General features: G+C 47.1%; 1 protein-coding gene across 3 annotated transcripts in view; it reads right to left on the bottom strand.

Moving 5' to 3' along the window:
- TFCP2 (transcription factor CP2) overlaps positions 1–21,974 on the bottom strand; it is a 122,255-nt gene that overhangs the window by 12,079 nt on the left and 88,202 nt on the right. For 2 of the 3 annotated variants that reach the window (XM_030198285.1, XM_030198286.1), the window contains 3 exons: positions 4,274–4,364; positions 2,857–2,966; positions 1,447–1,589 (listed from right to left, as the gene is read on the bottom strand). In XM_030198285.1, the coding sequence (XP_030054145.1) occupies positions 1,447–1,589; positions 2,857–2,966; positions 4,274–4,364 (344 nt within the window). Of the gene's footprint in view, positions 1–773; positions 902–1,446; positions 1,590–2,856; positions 2,967–4,273; positions 4,365–21,974 lie in introns of all 3 variants that reach the window. The other variant, XR_003941588.1, reaches the window with a different exon arrangement.

Raw genomic sequence — 21,974 nt, 5'->3', positions numbered from 1 at the left:
ACCACTAGGCCACTCCACTCCTGCATCACTCCTCAAAATTACTCTGTTCGGCATTCTCTTTCCAAACCCCTCTGGCTGTTGCTGTTATTTTCACCGGATTCGCAGTGGCAGCACTAAACCTCCGGGGAAAAGGGAGGGGCTGATCCCCTGAATTTTGCCTGCTGAGTACTAGAGGCTCTTCAGAGAGCCTGAGAATATGACAGCATTCCCCAAAATGGCACAGTTTCCCACCATAAACAGTTCTTCCGAGTTCCTCAGACTCAACTTTGCCGTGCTAGCCTGACTGTTCAAGGCCAAGCGTGCCTGCCACGAGGGACTGCTGTTCCCAACATTGCTGCTTCCCAAGACACATTCTCAGCATAGATGTGGCAAAGGCTGGTAACCAGTGAAACTGTGTGCCACAGGCACTGCAGCAGACTGCTCTCAGCAGGAGCTACCATCGTCAGCACAGGATCCTTCAGACCCGAGCCAAAGGCTTCCCTCCACCGGGGTTCTAGAACTCACCAACCCCCTTGTAATCTGGAGCAGCAAAGCATACACAACTATAAAGGCTCCGGATTACAGGGGACACTCAAGAAACCCCTCTCAGGTGTAAGGGACAGGGGACCCAAGGAACCTGGAATCTGGAGTGTGCACCCGTGGGGCCAAAATCCAAAACCAGTATCACTCTGCCTGTGGCTTTAGACTCTGCCCTCCCCCCCCCCCCCAACTGGGCCAAAAGGGCACAACAAAACTTTTTTTTAAAACAAATAGAGCAGGACTGTACTACTGACCTATCATCTGCTGAGAAGCTTGAGAAATTCTGGCTGACTCAGGGTCACACACCACCTAATAAGGTGAGGTCACTCAGTCGTTCTTAGTCTCCCCCTCTGCTGGTAGGAGGGCATTTGTCAGGAATGGTCTGAGTGATAAGGAAACAAGATAAGTGTGGGCCCTTTGAGTCCATATATGCCTCAAAGGCCCTGTTGGTCCTACTCCAGACACATACATTCCACATTAGAGGGATAAGACAAACAGGATTTCCGAGGCACACATGCGTTCAAAAGCCCTGCACTTAACATTTTTTTTTTAGTACTGCTGCCACTATGGCAAGATAGGGGCATGCAGCAAAGGCAACAGGAGGGAGGGAATGCGAGACAATGGGGCATGAGGAGCTTGTAGGGGAGATGCTGCTGCTTGCTATATCTGATGGAGACAGGAGACTAGAACTGGGGAAAAGGACAGTGGGCCCTATATTGACACCCTTGCTTTAGACAGCAAAAACTGGGGTGTCTTTGGAAAAGTTTTGCTACATTAATCTACTGTGTTACAGCAAACTATGCACATTAAAAAGTTTCAATGGAGACCCCAAAAGAGCTAAACTAGGGACCCCATCCTAAAAACAGACTAAACAGGTAGGACTGAATGTCTCAGGATTAGTACTTTCCTATCGGATAAAATGCTTACCTCATCACTGATCAGCACATGGATCCCCGTGGGCCCCTGTTTGTAGATTTGATTGATTTGCTGAGGGGAGATACTGAAAAGCTGAGCAATCTTTTCTGTTAACTCTATTGACGTCAGCTCTTCCAGGTAGATAGCGTGGTACACTACAGGAGGCAAGAGAACAAGTGCTTAATGATCTCATCCTAACAGCACTGTTAGTGTCGCAGATGGTGAACAGGTAAAGTTCCTAGCCCTGAGCCTGTATCCCACCTTACAGGATAGAAAGTCACTTTATAAGGCATGCACACACCACAATACATTTAATGAGACATCCCATTACACAACATAGGCATGCAAGAGTCACACCAATTGCTTGGTTTTGAGTGCTCCAAAAATTGTAACAAGGAGAGCAAAGATATCTGCCAGAGGAGGCTGGCAGAGTTTTTCAAAGAGGATCCTGAGGTGCTCTAGTCTCAGAAGGGACTTGGGATAGATTCCAGACAGAACAGCAACAAGAGGAGAAAAACAGGAAGAAAAAAAAAATAATAAAGTTGGACTAAACAGCCGGAGTATATACAAACAGTCTGTGACATGTTAAATTCTGCCTACAGTAGCCTCATTCCTTCCAAGATTCATGCAAAGTCTTAGCTGGCAGACCAAAACCACAAAGCTCCTAATCCTGCCCCGAGTGCAGTTAGTTGAGAGAGAGAGATGGCAATCAGCAAGGGCTCAAGCCATCAGGCACATTTACAGCAAGCACAAAATTGGGATCTACAGAGGATGTTAGCACGAAGCACAGCTGAAAAGAATGGGCACTGGCTCAGTCCCAGCTACAGTTTTAGCAACTTTCTTCTTCTGCTATAAAGCTGTAAAGTGTGCTGGTACCTAATTAATTGCACCTTGCTAATTGTAAAATGTTACAGAAGATACTGAAGTCTGAACTTGTTCCTATCTCTTTCTGTTTAAGGCAATTTAGGAGATTGGAATAAACAGGGTGTTCTCAAGTCTCAAAATATTCTGTGATACAGAAAAATATGAAAAATAAAAAGGCAGAAATTCAAAATTTTTTCCTTTCCAGTAAGACCAAGCCCGGCATTTCCATAGTTACTGCTTTTGTGGTGGAGTGGAGGCGTAGCCTAGTGGGCTTTGATCCTAGCAAACTGGGCTAATTCCCATTGCAGCTTTTTGTGACCTTGGCAAGTCATTTAACCCTCTATTGCCTCAGGTACAAAATTTAGATTGTGAGCCTACTAAGGATAGAGAAAATACCTACATATAATATGCATGGTGATGTGTACACCTAGTAGCACTATAGAAATGACTAATAGTAGCTATCCCAGGATAGGTAAATGTCAAAAGAGCCCTGCAAGGGATGGGTAGTGACAGCAGAAGCTTCATACCGCATCACCATCACATCACAACGATCCTTACCAAAGAAAGTGCTGCTCCCTGGCTCCCCATTCTCATGCTTCTGTTGCTGCTGCTCCCGCACTTGTTGAGACTCTTGACAAACATAGATCGTCAACCGCGGTCGCACCAATCTAGACAACGGGGAAAAGCAGGTCAAATTTCTGTATGCACAGTGTTCATAACCCCATCTGTCCCCGTCCTCATCTTAGAATGAGAAGGAATTCAAGCTATTATACAACCTAGAAGCCAAACTCAGGAGGATGGCGGGCTCCAAAGGAAGCCATGGTGTGCCCTATCCGGAAGTACCATTGCTGTGATGGAAGTGGGGTGACAAACTGGGAAAAATCTCCAGGTAGTTATAGAGCTGCAGCACTAATATAAAGTGGGTGTAACTGAATACTTGGACACCCAAAAGAAAAGGCAATTGCCAGATCCGAAAAACAGAACTGAAAGCCTGCTTTAACCTTCAATTCATGCATCACACCTCATCCACAGCACTTTATTTTTTTATTTATTTATTTACGTCAATTTATATACCGTATCTTATTGCTACTGCAAGACAGAACGGTTTACAATTTATAAAAAGAAGCAATACAATAAGTACAAATTGGACAAACATTAGAACTCCAATCATTACAGGAAAGCACAGCAAACCCACAAACTAGCTACATAAGATGAGAACAATATAACTCATGATTAGTACACAGGAGAACCCGCAAATACAAAATTAAATACATAATATAATCTACACAGACAGATAATACAGTTTTGACTTAGTATATATTACAGATGCCCAATTTATAACCTTTCTTCCATTATTCTAAATTCTGATCTACATACTCGATAAAGTAGAAGGTTTTCAAAAGTTTCCGAAAATGAAAGTAAGATTTCTCAAGTCTGATCTCTTTTGGAAGGCCATTCCAAAGAGAGGGAGACAAATAGAAAAAAGCCGAATTCCGTGTAGATTCCCATCTAGCCCTAGTGAGAGGAGGAATCACTAACCTGTTGTCTGTCAGGGATCTAAGGGTTCGTGTGGCAGTGTAAGGAATAGTTAGATTTGACAGATAGTCAGGATTTAGTGTATAAAAAGCCTTATGGGTCAAAACTAAAGCTTTAAACTTAACTCTTGCTTCAACCGGAAGCCAGTGCAGTTGATGTAGCAAAGGCACCGGAGGAAGGAATATTCATATATCCCAGCTAAAAGTAAAAACAGATTAGTAGAAAAAGCTGAGACAAGCTAGCTTTGGGATTGGAACTAATATCTGGATCAGAACTGCCAACTGTCAGTGATGAAAACAAGTTTCAGTCCAGATTAGGGGGAGAATGGAAGGAGGGACAGCGAAATCTCCCTTGTCTGGAATGGGTCTGGCACATTCAGAAGCACTCTTATACATTTATTCTCCCAAACTTTCCACTAACAGTACAAAAAGTCTCACACCTCCCCTTTAACGCATTGAAGAGTCGGATTCCGTCAGCTGGGCCGCAGATCTGGATGACGTCTTCTCGTGTTAATTTTAATAAGTCTGCCCCTGCACATTAAGGAAAACAAGCCACACATTAATACTTAACAATCCAAGAAGCAAAATTATGATTTTATTTTATGCAAGTTTTTCAGTACAAAACATAGTGACAAAGATAATTTAACACTAGAACTATCACAGCAGTCATTTTGACGCCTAACAAAAAGTTAGATTGTTTACCTTTACCTAATTTATGAGTGAATGACTTTGTGCGTCTATGACTTTTCATGCTAATTTGTGCTTTACTTGATATGTAAGTTTCAAGGGTTAAATTACTATATTTTCCAAGATACAAATGGTCACTCCTAGAAAAACTGAAGGAGTCAAATTGATCTCTTGAACGTTTCAGCCATCTTTGTGGGGCTTTCTTCAGGCTGAATTAGAGGAGTCTGTGTGGGACTATTTTTTCTAATCTCAATCTGAATTGCTTACTGTGGGAAGTCATTATCTCTGTCTAATAAATTTAGCAATACCAGAGGAAAATGAGGGGTGTGGACAGTGCTAGCTCGAGGCATGGGCCAGGAGAGGGACCGGCTCAGGGTGTGAAAAGCCTGTCTCACCAGCTCAGCTTTCATGGCAGCAAGAGTTTATTTTACTGTCATTGCTATGTTCTCACACACTGAGCACCCCTACCCCCACCCCAAGTATATAGTCAGGCATATCTCCTTCCACTCCCATTGCATTCCCACAACTCTCAATCTCCCCTCCCCAACCTCCTGCTTAGCTTAAAATTCTCTCTTTAGAAGTCACTGGTAGCAGCAGCAATACACATAGGTTGCCCGTGGTCTGACCCAGAGCCTTTCCTCTGATGTGTCCCACCCAAGTGGAAACAGGACAATGTATTAGAGGAAAGGCTCTGGGTTAGGCCTCAGGCAGCCTATGTTCATCTCTACTGCTGCCAGTGACCTCTAAAGACACATATTTAAGACAGACCAGAGGGGTGGGGGGATGGTGAACTTGGGGACGGAGGGGAGGGAGATATGAAATAGAGGGAGGGAATAGAGAGGAAGTTTCTGGATCATGGGGTGGGGCAGGAGAGAAGCGAGATGGGCCAGGGAGATGCTAGGGGGATGAAGGCAAAGGGACATGGAGATGTCAGGTTACAGGGATGGGAGGAGGAGAAAGAGGCGAGAGCAGGAAAATGCTAAGTTTGCTAGGTTACAAGGTTAGAGGGTGGGAGAAAACACTTATCAACCAAGACCAGTCTGGGGAAACCAATAAGCAACACATGTGTGAGACTGTGATGTGCAACAGAAACAAAACCATGGAAGTTTGTGAAGCTTGCAAGAAGCCCATGTGTGGGAAGTGGTACCTGGTCAAAATAGCCACGACAAAAAAGCTCCAAACAAAAAAGCTCCCGACATAATAGCCCCTGACGTAACAACCACTGTCAAAACAGCCTGCCCACAATATAGCCCTTGACAAATTAGCACCCCCCCCCCCACCCCCGACAAAAGGGCCCGATCAGGCTGCCCAGAATATGGCACTGCATTTTTTTCCTAATAATCTTACCTTGACAAACAGGATAAGGTTGGTAAGACTATGAAAATGATGACAATATTGTGGGTTTTTTTTAATTAGCATGTTGATGGAAGAATACTTTCCATAAACAGCAGAACTGATCACGAATACCAGTTGGTAGCTATAGAATTTTATTTATATATGCTTTATACAATGCAATGCTGGTAGAAGCCTTTGTCAGTGAAGATTTCACTTGTAGTTTATCATCTTTTTTTTTGTGAGTGTTATTTTTTTCTAGGGGGCTATTTTGGCAAGGGTTATTTTGTGGGTGGGGCCATTTTGTCAAGGGTCAAGGGCTTTTTTGCCAGGGCTATTATGTTAGGGTGCCATGGGAAGTATACCAGAAAAGTTAAGAAACACTGTCTGTGTGACATGTATTCCAGAATAACTGATATTTATAGAATGACTCTTGTTTTAGAAACACTGTTGATTTTTACTCCCATCTGTCCGCTTATTCGTATTTTCCACAAATTCTATAATCATTTGAAAAATGAATTATCAAATGAGTTATAACGAATAAACATTGGATTTTATTTTAAATGCCACATTTGTTTGTTATTCTGCTCAGCAGCTATTAAGTTACACATCCTATCTTTACATAAAAAGCAATTTTAAATTAAGGACCAATGATCCGTTAGCCATTCTAGGTAGGGAAAATTATTGGTAGTTCTAGTGTTAAACCAGAAGGAATAGCCTTCATCTCACTGCCCCCCCCCCCCCCCCCCCCTCAACCCCCAGGGCCTAAAACACATCCTCCCCTAGGAGGAGATGCTCAAAGGTTACAGTGCTTGCAACGTTTCAGATAGACTAGCTAAAACCAAAATGAAACGTTATTGTGCGGCTAGTGCAGAGGCTTTCAGCCAGTTTTACTGTGAACAGAAGCAGTAACCAAAAGTCACACGCTGAGCTCACTAGTATTAAAAAGAACTCACTAGTGATTCTGTGCAATGCACAGAGAAATGATGCATGGAAAACCCTTGCCCTAACAATTAAAATCTACTGACAGTTCTGGGAGCTTTCAGTACATTTTAGTTGTTAGGGCAGGGTGACTTACAGCCCTCTATGCCCAGGAATTCTGCTGGAGTGTGAAAGCAAGGACCCAGAAAGGCAGAAGGTTGTGCTGCTCCACCTGTCAAGAGGCACCGCCAGTGACTGCTGGAGGAAAGGCTGCATCTTCTTAAAGATCAGGCACCAACTTGGCACTGCAATGGGTCTAATCGAGGAGGCTGCCAATTCTCTGCTTCTGGACAGCAAAAAGTCCTATTTCTACTGTTTGGGGGGGGGGGGGGGGGGTGTTTAACAGGAGGCTGAGCCCATGACTCTTAAGCAAATTGGGAACTCCCCCAATCCCTGGACATTAATACAAGAGCTGTGCCTACTGCACAGAACTTGTGTGCACGAGCCAGTGTTTCAACCCCTTTAATGACCAATGCTCAACACTAACAGCGTGTATATAAAGCGAAGTTACTTACCTGTAGCTGGTGTTCTCCGAGGACAGTAGGCTGATTATTCTCAAACCTGGGTGACGTCATCCAACAGAGCCTAATGCAGATGCTGACTAGCGAGTGAAGTAGAAAATTCTAGCAGCGCCCCACCGCGTATACGCTGGTGCATTCTCATTCGACTTGAGCACATGGGTCCTCCAGGCAGGTGAAAAAGCAGCTAGCTTATAATTAAATGCAACTCTTAGGGGAGATGAGAGGATATATGAGAATAATTGGCCTGCTGTCCTTGGAGAACACCAGCTACAGATAAGTATCTTTGCTTTCTCCGAGGACAAGCAGGTCTTCTTATTCTCATATCTGGGAATCCCTAGCTACTAGGCTCACCGAAAACAAGCAAACTAGGATAATTGAGTTTCGAAACGTCAAGACAAATTTCAATCAACCTGAAACTATAAACATATTAGCTGTGTAGGTGCAGCCTGGAACAGAATGAAACAGGGTCAAGGAGGGTGGAGTTGGATTCTAGACACTGAACAAATTCTGCAGAACTGCCTGTCCGAACAGACTGTCGAATCGGGTATCCTGTGAGGTGCCAGCATCAAAGATATGGGCACTGACACCGAAGAAACCTGAGAGCCTGGGGCTGTTCTGCAGCACAAGCACCTCGATGCCCGAGCGGGAGGCCCCTACAGTAACTGCGCCAGCTCCTCTCGGAGCATGCTCCACAATTACTCAAAGGTGGGCATCGGAAAAAGCATGGGAGCCGGGGAAGAGGCAGTCTGAGAAGACGTCAGTGCCAAACCATTAGCGAGGGACCAGGCCACTCAATGACTTGCGCACCAGCACTTCTAAGTGCTGGTGCTTCTCGGGCATCAGAGAATCCAATGTTCTGGTGCTCCCCGCGATATAGCAAAGAGAGGGAGCAAAGTACAAACAAAAAGTCCAAACAGCAACATGCATCGCGGGAGACCGGTGCTTGAGCTTTCCCTGATGCATACAGCCTTGATCCCCTGGTGCCAACGAGGATGAAACTGAACCCATGCTCATCCTCGGTGTTGGGTCTGATGCTGACCAGTCCCGGGCCCTGCTATCAGTGCCCGGTGTCAAGGCTGGTGGAGACCCACTCGATGTCGGTGCACTCCCAGTGGATGCCTAAGTCTGAGTATCCATGGAGGTAGATGCCGCTGGTGCCAAAGTCGATGTTCCAGTCTTCAAGGAGCCAAAAAGTTGCTCTCTTTGAGCCAGTTGCAACAGCAGAGTTCTCACCTGCATTTTTAAACAGAGTTCACAATAGAGGGGACATGATCTGGCCCGATGCACCAACTGTGAGGGTCCATGGCAGAAATCACCCATCTATACTGGTCACACCTCTTTAAGCCACCGGGGGAGGGGGGGGGAGGGTATTCAAATTGAGGTTGGGGCTCTGGCCTAAACCGGGCCAGCCACACCCCAAAAACAACTTAAAAGGGCCAAAAAAATCCCTAAAAAAAATTTACAAGGGATGGGGAAAAACGAAAAATCAGAAAAAATACACAAATAAAATAAACCCTGACGGGAAGGAATTTGGCAAAGAAGAAGCACAGCGCGAGGACAGCACACGCAAATGCGTCCTCTTAGCTCCGTGGAAAACACAAGACTGGAGGACCCGCGCTCGCGCAATAGTCTGGAAAACGCATATGCATGCGAGATTAGACGCTGCTAGAATTTTCAACTTCACTCACTAGTCAGCATCCTCACCAGGCTCTGTTGGATAATGTCATCCAGATGACAGAATAAGAAGGCCTGCTTGTCCTTGGAGAATTTGTATGCTTTTATAGTGTTGAGCACTGGTTGCTATTTGTTTCTTGTTATGAGAGCTAGTATATTCCGGCGCTGTAGGGAACAGCACTGGGGTACTGTGCACCTCCCCCCACAAGTCACCCTTCCCCTCAACACATTATGCTGTGCCTGTGCTTTGACTCTCAGCAGTCCAAATGACAAAAGGCTCCCAAATCATTTTAAATCTTTCTAACTTATCACACTTCATTGAAGTTAGACTATGTTCCAAAATCTTTTATAAAGAATTATTCTGTTTGGTAAGAGTGACGCTTTCCAGTTTGCAACCAGCTCTCAACAAGTCACTGCAATTAGGGAAGAAGGGCTGTTTGAAAATCAATGTCACCCTGGTAATAGTGTGCCCCTGTCTTGAAGAGTGTGCACTATGAATAACTGTAATGCCTGCCTCGGATTCTATACCTGCCAACTCACTGCCCCTAGTAACGAATTAAACAAACGTCAATAAATTAGGGGCTGGTAATGAGGCAAATCTCTGGTAGTACTTGAAGGTAAAACTTATCCAGCGCTGGGGCCATGCAATGTTTATGTTCTCAGACAGTAACCAGCACATTCCCTTCAGTTATTTTCGCCTCCACCAGCCCTGCTGGCCGGGGTCAGCTCAAGCAGCTTGAGAGTCAATAAGCAAGCTTCAATGCTTAGCTGATTCCCATTACAGTCTGAAGAGCACAGATTATGGTAGAAGTCAAAGGTCTCCTAATGCCGTTAGGATCTGATGAAAACGGGATCCTCTTAAATAAATTACACTGGCTTCCTGTGAAGGAAAGAGCTCATTTAAACTATTAAATTTGGGCAAATAAGATATAAATTTCTCTTTTAGGTATCCTGGTCTCTGAAACTGTAATACCAATCGACCTTTACGGTGTGCACAAGGTAATCTACTTTAGGATCTGGGGATGGATATTATTAGAAAAGTGGAATGGTGGACAAAGACTTTCTGAATTATTGAACCAGAGATATGGAATAAAGTTCCTATGGATTTATTAGTTTTCTTATGTATTTAGGAAAGAAATAAAACTTGTGTTTCCTCATTAACTTGATTTTTTTGTTTTGTTATTGTTTTTGTAGTATGATGCTACCTGCAGAAAAAGTATATGGGTGTTTTTACTTTAGAGGCCAACCAAAAGCATTTTTTTTTCCATTTCATAAGAACATAGCCATATGCATAGGCGCTCGGTATAAGAGGCTTGGACAGGCTAAGCCTCCCCTGCTGTGCTCTGAGAGGTTTAAATTGTTGATTTACCTCCATCCTCACAGCAGGAGCTGCAGTGAAAGCCCTCTAGCCTTTTGTAAGCAGTTGTAGAAATTGGTTTATGGTTTGTTTACCTTACTGCTGGGAGAGCAGGGGGAGGGGGGGGCGTTGGCTGGGTTGCCATGGAGATATTTAATGAGGATGACTTCCTGACCTGCACTGAGAACAGATAGCAGCAGAATCATACTGGGCCAGAATGATCAGAAAAACTCACCAGACAAAAAGATAGAAAAGATCATTTTATTTTCATTATAGTGTTTGGAATATGTCCACTTTGAGAATTAGGTGCTCAACATTAAAAGTTTATATTTATTTATTTACTTACTTATTTTTAGCATTTTATCCCACATTAAACATGAATTAGGGTGTTTTGTGGCTCTACACATATCATGATATTATGATCCCTTGTTTCATATTTTTGACGGTCTGCATTTTCCGTATGGGTGGTATATTGGTGTATTAGGTTCTGCCCAGTGTAATATTTATGGTACAGTAAGGTTCTGAGTGTGTTTTTGCACAAAGTTGTGCATAGTGTTTTGCAGTTGAGCGATTGTGCTTAGAATATGCTTTGAGCAACCACTTTATTCTTTGACATATGATACATATCTAATATCTAAATTTAATAAAAAGTATTAATTGTGACTTTTATTATTTATTTTTTTCTGTGTGTTATCAGACAATTATGGATTTAAGCCCCACCCCTAACCCCGCACCCTTTAGCCTCCCCAAACAGTTGGGCCACCAACCGCCTATGGTCATATGGTTCATCTAGTTCAGCATCCTGCTTCCAACAGTGGCCAATCCAGGTTACAAATACATGGCAGAAACCCAATTAATATCTATAAAGAAAAGGGGACACAACTATCAATACAATATACAAACTGAGGTTCCTCAAAAATAATCATATATCAAAAGGGAACAAAATATCCCGTGATGTGAAAAGCAGGAGGAAAAAAAAAAAAAGGAACGGGGGGGCATCAGACATATCAGTGGCCGGGCTATTAGGTCTCCTTTAGCGCTCAACTATTCCAAACCCTTGAGCCTTCTGTATAACATCAATCAAAACCCCCGCAAAAATGTTTATTCAAATAAAGTATTAACACTATTTTTGTGGGGGTTTTGGTCCTGGTGGGCAAATGATTGATGTTATACAGTAGGCTCAAGGGTTTGGAATAGCTGAGCGCTAAAGGAGACCTAATAGCCTAGCCACTGATATATGTCTGATACCTCTGGTTCCTTTATTCCTCCTCCTTTTCACATCTCAGGATCTTTTGTTCCCTTTTGATATAAGAAACCCAATTAGTAGCAACATTCCATGCTACCAATCCCGGGGCAAACAGTGGCTTCCCCCCATGTCCATCTTAATAACAGACTATGGAATTTTCCTCCAGAAACTTGTCCAAACCTTTTTAAAACTTAGATACACTAACCGCTGTTACTACATCCTCTGGGCAATGAGTTTCACAGTTTAATATTCTTTGAGTGAAAAAATATTTCCTATTTGTTTTAAAACTATTTCCATGTAATTTCATTGAGTGTCCCCTGGTCTTTGTACTTTTTGAAAGAGTGAAAAATCGATTCACTTTTACCTGTTCTTCTCCACTCAGGATTTTGTAGACCTCAATCATATCCCCCCCCCCCCCCCCCCCCCCACACACACACTCAGCCATCTCTTTTCCAAGTTGAAGAGGAATAATCTCTTTAGTCTTTCCTCATGTGGGAGGAGTTCCATCCCCATTATCATTCTGGTCGTTCTTTGAACTTTTTCTCATTCCGCTATATCTTTTTTGAGATACAACTAGAATAGAACGCAATACTCAAGGTGAGGTTGTACCATGGAATCATACAGAGACATTACAATATTCTTGGTCTTATTTTGCATCTCTTTCCAAATTCCTAGCATCTTGTTTGCTCTTTTGCCCACTGCCCACACTTGGCAGAAGATTTCAGTGTATTGTTTACAATGACACCTAGATCTTTTTCTTGCGTGCCAACTTCTAAGGTGGATCTGTTGAGGTATCCCAGGTATATCACCCTGTATGCAACTGAGGCCTATGTCCACATACAGGCCTGAACCATCTGTGTGAACAAAACTAAAATGGCTACTTAGACATTTCCTGTTTCTCTATCAGCCCATGCACAGTGCTTGCTGACCAAGAACACTGCTAGCACAGCAAACATCTGCATTTCATCTCAGGGGGTGAAGCTGGTTACTGGACAAAATTATAATCCACAAGTATGTGATAACACCAGTGTGTCCCTTTTGGAGGCGCCAACATGCTCAGGGAGTGTGTCCTGATCAACATTGGACTTCTTTATCTTAGAATGCCTGGATTTCATCTACAGGACGGCTGGAATGCGTGTTCTAATTGGGCCACAAGAGTCACTTGAGGAGTGGATCAAGGTCTGCACAGAACTTTGGAAGACAAAGAGAAAACAATTCATTTGGCACAGAGAGCAGTCAGATTTTCTGATAGCTCTGAGGAGATGCTCTCCCTTTTAATGCCAAATACTAGGCCTTCCTGTTCCACCTTCTTACAGGTAAGTAAGCTAAGGATATATGCTACCGATGCTAGGACAGACTGCCTGGACGAAAAAAGGTTTAAGGGCATCTTTACTGATCAGCTCCTGTATGGAGGCAGCTGGAAGAACAAACCTTCCATCCATCCAGTGATCAGCCAAGAAGTGTGAGAATCCTGTTTTACTTTTGCAGTTTAGAGAGTTCAGGTTATCTTTTCTATTTGCCATAGGCTGGTTTGGATCAGGACATAGTTTTACTAGCCTGATATATATACTGGCTTTTGGTTCTCAGGTATGATTCTTTGCATTGATAGAAATCTGCATATAAACATATATATCTTGTGTAGTTCTCAGTGTTATCTACCTTTTGTGTAATATTATGGTATTTACTGTGCATTTGCTTGCTACTTCACAAAGCATTATTATTATTATTATCACCTACAATAAATAATATATTTTCACATGGTGGTATAGTATTTCTTTGGAAATTGGCAGATTACGAATCTGGGTTATTTTGCTTTCACTTGTTCTGTAGTTTTCCCCTAGGCATACAAGTATAGAAAGTTGCTATTCCAGGTGAATTTCTGACTAGGCACACTGTTTGCTAAGATAAGCAATTATCTGATTTATATGCAATAACACTACAGACCCCAGCATTAACTATGATTTCGATTATTCTTCCCAATGTGCGCATCACTTTGCACTTGTCCACACTAAATTTCATTTGCCATTTGGATGCCCCGTATTCCAGTTTTCTAAGGTCTTCCTGCACTTTTTCAAAATCTGCTTGTGTTTTGACAACTTTGGATAGTTTTGTGTCATCTGCAAATTTAATCATCTCACTCGTTGTTCTGATTTCCAGATCATTTATAAACAGCACTGGTCCTAGTACAGATCCCTGCAGCACTCCACTATTCACTCTCCTCCACTGAGAAAAATGGCTATTTAACCCTACCCTCTATTCAGGCGAAACTGAACCTGTGGCCGAATTTGTGGCTCGGTTTCGGCCACAAGCTCAAAATGAAGAGAATGGCACATTTCCCTGCAATATGCCTAGCTACAAACTGTGCCAACACATCTCACAGGACCCTATAATCACTCACATGGGAAAAACATTCAGCATAAAGGGATCATTTACACGCTCATCCTCAAATGTGGTATATATCATTCAGTGCAAAAAGTGTAAAGAAGGGTGCTTTATTGGAGAAACGAGCCAGAAACTAAAGACAAGGTTCAATTTACATAGATATAATATTAAATATTCCAGTGCCAATCACGATGCCACCTCTGTGGGACAGCACTTCACAAAACCAGAACACTGCATCAATGATCTTAAGGTAAAAATACTAAAAGGACATTTTAAGACGATCCAGGAATGTAAGATCTTAGAAGTCAAAGTGATGAAATATTTTGACACCCACCAGACAGGGCTCAACAGAAATCTGGGTTTCCTAGCTTACTATAAACCATACAAATCTACTACTTTGTCACCCTCTTATCTACCATCCATCTCTCCCTGACTCTCATCCACCCAGCTCTCCCCGTTTCTCACCTAACCTTTTCCTGTGAGACTGTCATTGGAACGCTTTTGTGCTTCACTTATATATTCTGGTATTTGTCAACATTTGCTTTTATTTCCAATCTTAAAAAGAAGGGTTACCTTTGAAAGCTAATCAAAAGATGTATTAAGTTAGTCCAATAAAAAAGGTATCATCTTATTTCTCTGTTTTGATTTATTTCTATTTATTACCTTTAAAAGTGGTCTAACACAGCTGGCCAAAAACAGAAATCGTAAACGAACCCGCACTGCACTTCCTCCCACCGAACACAAACAGCTAACCTCTGAGGCTGGCCCCTCCCTGGAACAAAGGCAGGGCTGGGATTCCTTCATCTCTGGGCTTACCATAGAAGCATTGGCAGTACAGTGGGGGCAGGAGCAGTCAGCACTCATCCTTGCTTGCTTTGCTGTGAACATGCTTGCCAGGACTTCAAGCAGCAGTCTCATGAGTCTGCCGCTAGAAGTCCTGGCAGCCATTTTGGGATTGGAGCTGGAATGGATAAGCAATCAGAACTACCCATGCAGGCTGTAATTTTAACATGGCTGCTGCAAGACTGCCGCTTAAAGTCTCGGCAGTCATGTTGATAATGGAGCCAGCAGGGGCAGGAGCGAGTGTGGATCGCTCCTGCCCCCGCTACATCACCAATGTTTTTACGGTACGCCCAGGGCTGGGGAGGGGGGGTCTAGGGGGGGCCTTGGAACTCAGATGGGAGTGTTTCCTGGGGAGGGAGGGGGGAGTGAGCAGGGGCTGCATCAGAGTTTGTTTCAGACACAAATACACTTAGTATTTTTGGCTGAAACCAGAGAATGTGGTAAAGGTGGTTAGCTTAGCGGAATTAAAAAAAAGGTTTGAACGGCTTTCTAAAGGAAAAGTCCATAGACCGTTATTAAATGGACTTGGGGAAAATCCACTATTTCTGGGATAAGCAGTATAAAATGTTTTGTACATTTTTGGGATCTTGCCGGGTATTTGTGACCAGGATTGGCCACTGTTAGAAACAGGATGCTGGGCTCGATGGACCTTTGGTCTTTCCCAGTATGGCAATACTTATGTACATACGTAAGGCCAGAATTAGGATTTCGGGTTGGTTTTGGCACCAAAACTGAAATTTGGTTGGCCTGTATTTTAACTTGTATATGGGTATTTTTAGTCTGCCTACTTCTGATAATTACTTTTGATAATGATGTAATGTTTAGGGAAGGAAGGGTTTGTGCTATACTGGGTTTCATTTGTTGATGATATTCTTGCTTCTCTTCTCCTTGTCTGTTTTTAATTTTTTTTCTTTTATTGTTTTTATGTGCTTTGTAAACAACTTTGAATGACAATTTTAATCAGGAAAATGATATATAAATTTATAGGCACAACAGTATAGGGTATGATACATACCTGTAGCAGTTGTTCTCCGAGGACAGCAGGCTGATTGTTCTCACGACTGGGTGACGTCCGCGGCAGCCCCCACCAACCGGAAGAAGCTTCGCGGGACGGTCTGCACGCAGGCCACGCCCACCGCGCATGCGCGGCCGCCTTCCCGCCCGTGCGCGACCGCTCCCGCCAGTTGAATGACAAGCAATAAAATATGAAACACACAACTCCAAAGGGGAGGAGGGAGGGTAGGTGAGAACAATCAGCCTGCTGTCCTCGGAGAACAACTGCTACAGGTATGTATCATACCCTTTCTCCGAGGACAAGCAGGCTGCTTGTTCTCACGACTGGGGTATCCCTAGCTCTCAGGCTCACTCAAAACAATAACCCAGGTCAATTAAACCTCGCAACGGCGAGGGTAAAACAGAAATTGACCTACGAAGAACAACTAACTGAGAGTGCAGCCTGACCAGAATAAATTCGGGTCCTGGAGGGTGGAGTTGGATTTACACCCCAAACAGATTCTGCAACACCGACTGCCCGAACCGACTGTCGCGTCGGGTATCCTGCTGGAGGCAGTAATGAGATGTGAATGTGTGGACAGATGACCACGTCGCAGCCTTGCAGATCTCTTCAATAGTGGCTGACTTCAAGTGGGCCACCGACGCTGCCATGGCTCTGACACTATGAGCCGTGACATGACCCTCAAGAGCCAGCCCAGCCTGGGCGTAAGTGAAGGAAATGCAATCTGCTAGCCAATTGGAGATGGTGCGTTTCCCGACAGCGACCCCTAGCCTGTTAGGGTCGAAAGAAATAAACAATTGGGCGGACTGTCTGTTGGGCTGTGTCCGCTCCAAGTAGAAGGCCAATGCTCTCTTGCAGTCCAGTGTGTGCAACTGACGTTCAGCAGGGCGGGTATGCGGCCTGGGGAAGAATGTTGGCAAGACAATTGACTGGTTAAGATGGAACTCCGACACCACCTTCGGCAGAAACTTTGGGTGAGTGCGGAGCACTACTCTGTTGTGATGAAATTTAGTATATGGAGCATGAGCTACTAGGGCTTGAAGCTCACTGACCCTACGAGCTGAAGTAACTGCCACCAAGAAAATGACCTTCCAGGTCAAGTACTTCAGATGGCAGGTATTCAGTGGCTCAAAAGGAGGTTTCATCAGCTGGGTGAGGACGACGTTGAGATCCCATGACACAGTAGGAGGCTTGATAGGGGGCTTTGACAAAAGCAAGCCTCTCATGAATCGAACGACTAAAGGCTCTCCAGAGATGGCTTTACCTTCCACACGATAATGGTAAGCACTAATCGCACTAAGGTGATTCCTTACTGAGTTGGTCTTGAGGCCAGACTCTGATAAGTGCAGAAGGTATTCAAGCAGGTTCTGTGCAGGGCAAGAACGAGGTTCTAGGGCCTTGCTCTCACACCAAACGACAAACCTCCTCCACTTGAAAAAGTAACTCTTTTTAGTGGAATCCTTCCTAGAGGCAAGCAAGACCCGGGAGACACCCTCAGACAGACCCAACGCAGCGAAGTCTACGCCCTCAACATCCAGGCCGTGAGAGCCAGGGATTGAAGGTTGGGGTGCAGCAACGCTCCGTCGTTCTGCGAAATGAGAGTCGGAAAACACTCCAATCTCCACGGTTCTTCGGAGGACAACTCCAGAAGAAGAGGGAACCAGATCTGACGGGGCCAAAAGGGCGCTATCAGAATCATGGTGCCGCGGTCTTGCTTGAGCTTCAGTAAGGTCTTCCCCACCAAAGGTATGGGAGGATAAGCATACAGGAGGCCGGTCCCCCAATGAAGGAGAAAGGCATCTGACGCTAGCCTGCCGTGTGTCTGAAGTCTGGAACAGAACAGAGGCAGCTTGTGGTTGGTCTGAGAGGCGAAAAGATCCACCGAGGGGGTGCCCCACTCTCGGAAGATCTTGCGTACCACTCTGGAATGGAGCGACCACTCGTGCGGTTGCATGACTCTGCTCAGTCTGTCGGCCAGACTGTTGTTTACGCCTGCCAGGTACGTGGCTTGGAGAAGCATGCCGAACCGACACGCCCAACGCCACATACCGACGGCTTCCTGACACAGGGGGCGAGATCCGGTGCCCCCCTGCTTGTTGACGTAATACATTGCAACCTGATTGTCTGTCTGAATTTGGATAATTTGGCAGGACAGCCGATCTCTGAAAGCCTTCAGTGCGTTCCAGATCGCTCGGAGCTCCAGGAGGTTGATCTGCAGATCCTTTTCCTGGAGGGACCACAGACCCTGGGTGTGAAGCCCATCGACATGGGCTCCCCACCCCAGGCGAGATGCATCCGTCGTCAGCACTTTTGTGGGCTGCGGAATTTGGAATGGACGTCCCAGGGTCAAATTGGTCCGTATGGTCCACCAGAGCAGTGAAGTGCGGCAACTGGTGGAGAGGCGGATGACATCCTCTAGATTCCCGGTGGCTTGGAACCACTGGGAAGCTAGGGTCCATTGAGCAGATCTCATGTGAAGACGAGCCATGGGAGTCACATGAACTGTGGAGGCCATATGACCCAGAAGTCTCAACATCTGCCGAGCTGTGATCTGCTGAGACGCTCTGGTCTGCGAAGCCAGGGCCAAGAGATTGGTGGCCCTCGCTTCGGGAAGGTAGGCCTGAGCCGTCTGGGAATTCAGCAGCGCTCCTATGAATTCCAGAGACTGAGTTGGCTGGAGATGGGACTTTGGGTAATTTATCACAAACCCCAGCAGCTCCAGAAGTTGAATAGTGCACTGCATGGACCGGAGGGCTCCGGCCTCCGAGGTGTTCTTGACCAGCCAATCGTCGAGATATGGGAACACGTGCACTCCCAGCTTGCGTAGGTAGGCCGCTACCACCACGAGGCACTTTGTAAACACTCGTGGGGCAGAGGCGAGCCCAAAGGGAAGCACACAATACTGAAAGTGCCGTGCGCCCAGGCGGAATCTGAGATACTGTCTGTGAGCTGGCAGTATCGGGATGTGAGTGTATGCGTCCTTTAAATCCAGGGAACATAGCCAATCGTTTTTCTGAATCATTGGCAGAAGGGTGCCCAAGGAAAGCATCCTGAACTTTTCTTTGACCAGGAATTTGTTCAGGCCTCTCAGGTCTAGGATGGGACGCATCCCCCCTGTTTTCTTTTCCACAAGGAAGTACCTGGAATAGAATCCCTGCCCTTCCTGCCCGGGTGGTACGGGCTCGACCGCATTGGCGCTGAGAAGGGCGGAGAGTTCCTCTGCAAGTACCTGCTTGTGATGGGAGCTGAAAGACTGAGCTCCCGGGGGACAATTTGGAGGCAGGGAGGCCAAATTCAGGGCGTATCCGTACCGCACTATTTGGAGAACCCACTGGTCGGAGGTTATGAGAGGCCACCTTTGGTGAAAGAATTTTAACCTCCCTCCGACCGGCAGGTCGTCCAGTACGGACACTTGTAGGGCGGCTATGTTCCCATGGATCCAGTCAAAAGCCCGTCCCCGGCTTTTGCTGTGGAGGCGCAGGGGGCTGCTTAGGCGCACGCTGTTGACGGGAACGAGCGCGCTGGGGCTGTCCCTGTGCCTGACGAGGCCTTCGGGCCGGCTGGTTGTACCTACGCTTCACAAAAGAATAGGGTGCAGCCTGCCGAGCCCGGGAAAAACGCCCGCCCGCGGGGGCGGGTGCTGAAGGCGCCCGGTGGGAGAGCTTGTCGAGAGCGGTTTCCCGCTGATGCAGTTGGTCAACCATCTGCTCGACCTTCTCGCCAAAAATATTATCCCCCCGGCAAGGGACGTCAGCCAGTCTCTGCTGGGTGCGGTTGTCCAGGTCAGAGGCACGCAGCCATGAGAGCCTGCGCATCACTATACCTTGGGCCGCAGCACGAGATGCCACGTCACAGGTGTCAAAAATCCCCCTGGACAGGAACTTTCTGCACGCCTTCAGCTGCCTGACCACCTCCTGATAAGGCCTGGACTGCTCCGGCGGGAGCTTATCGACCAGGTCCGCCAGCTGTTGCACATTGGTCCGCATGTGGATGCTCATATAGAGCAGGTAAGATTGGATGCGGGTCACGAGCATGGAGGATTGGTAGGCCTTCCTCCCAAATGAGTCCAGAGTGCGAGACTCCCGCCCCGGGGGCGCCGAGGCGGTATCCCTCGAACTCCGTGCCCTCTTGAGAGCAGAATCCACGACCGCTGAGTCATGGGGCAACTGGGGCCGCATGAGCTCTGGGTCAGAGTGGATCCTGTACTGGGACTCTGCTTTCTTGGGAATGGTGGGGTTAGTTAGTGGTCGCACCCAGTTCCGAAGCAGCGTCTCCTTCAGGACATTGTGCAGCGGTACCGTGGAGGACTCTCTAGGTGGTGATGGATAGTCGAGGACCTCGAGCATCTCGGCCCTCGGCTCTTCCACAGAGACCACGGGAAAGGGAATGCTTATAGACATATCCCGCACAAAAGAGGCAAAGGAGAGACTCTCAGGAGGTGAGAGCTTCCTCTCCGGTGACGGCGTGGGGTCCGAGGGAAGGCCCGTAGACTCCTCTGAGGAGAAATATCTCGGGTCCTCCTCTTCCCCCCACGAGTCCTCATCCTCGGTATCGGACATTAGCTCATGTAGCTGAGTCCGGGCCCGGCTCGACGTCGAGGCACCAAGGTCTCGGTGTCGTCGAGCGGTGGACTCCCGCGCCGGCGGGGACGGAGCTCCCTCCATCGACGTCGATGGGGACTCCACCTGCGTGGCGGTCGAGACCGGCACCGCAAGCGGCGGCGGTGTCGACAGCCCCGGCGCCGGGCTAGAGCTCGCCGGCGCCACAGTCATCGGCGCCGGGGGCGCAAGCACCCCCGACGCCGGCACAGCCTGGCGCATCAGCCCTTCCAGGATCCCCGGAAGGATGGCTCTGAGGCACTCGTCCAGGCCCGCTGCCGGGAAAGGCGGTGGGGCCGGTAAGGGTGTCGGTGCCAGAAGCTGCTGGGGGCCAGGAGACGGCACCGAGGTGCCGGAACCCCGACGCGTCGGTACCTCCACCACCGACGGAGATCTCTCCTCTCTGCGATGACGCTTCGGCGTCGACTCCTCTTCAGGGTGCACCGAGGGCTCCCGGTGACGGCGCTTCTTATCTTTTTTCCGGTGCACGTCACCGGTGCCGGAGGGCATGGAGGAGGAGGAGGTCGATCCCCCTCGGTCTCGAGGTACCGGGTCCGACAGGGTTCGGTCCCGTGGCTCACGAGTTGAGGGAGTGACCGGGGCCGACTGCCCACGCGGCCTCTCAACCCCACTCTCACCGGCGGACCGGCGGGCCAACGGGACCTGTTCTCCTGGGGTCGCTGCCATCGGTGCCGATGTCTCGGGCATCGATACCGGTACCGAAGAACCGGCCTTCGATACCGATGCCATCGAGGTCGACGTCGAGGGGCCGGCGCAAGTTCCAAAAAGACGGTCCCGCAGAACTTGCCTCGCAACCTGAGTCCGTTTCCGGAGACCGAGACACAAAGCGCACGACTTGAGATTGTGCTCCGGCCCGAGGCACTGGAGGCACCAAGCGTGGGTGTCGGTCTGCGAGATCGGCCGGCCGCAGCGACCACACTTTTTAAATCCACTCGGGACCTTCGAGGACATCGACGGAAAAATCGCGTCGGCGAAGTCAAAGTCGGCAATGGTGGCTAAAATCACACCACGAAAAATCAACCGACCGAGCGGCCACTAGGCCGCAACGTGGCGTCCCCGCTAGAAAGCGAGGGAAAAAGGGGAGCGCGTGCTCCACACGCGCAAAAAAAAAATTTTCTTCTTTTTTTTTTTTTTTTTTTTTTAAAACAATACAAACAAAAACAGAGGGAACCGAACGGTCCAAGCGACGATCCGCGTAAACGCGGTCGAAAATCCGGCGGCTGAACAGAGAGAGAGGCAAACGCACCACTCTCTCAGTCGCGGGAAAAAAGTAACTGGCGGGAGCGGTCGCGCACGGGCGGGAAGGCGGCCGCGCATGCGCGGTGGGCGTGGCCTGCGTGCCGACCGTCCCGCGAAGCTTCTTCCGGTTGGTGGGGGCTGCCGCGGACGTCAACCCAGTCGTGAGAACAAGCAGCCTGCTTGTCCTCGGAGAAATAAATAAATACGGCACCCCTTTCTCTTCTCACCTTAGCTTCCTTAGCTAA

The sequence above is a fragment of the Microcaecilia unicolor genome, chromosome 3 (assembly GCF_901765095.1).
Source record: "Microcaecilia unicolor chromosome 3, aMicUni1.1, whole genome shotgun sequence".
Taxonomy (NCBI): Eukaryota; Metazoa; Chordata; class Amphibia; order Gymnophiona; family Siphonopidae; genus Microcaecilia; species Microcaecilia unicolor.
This window is presented reverse-complemented; position numbering and strand designations above follow the sequence as displayed.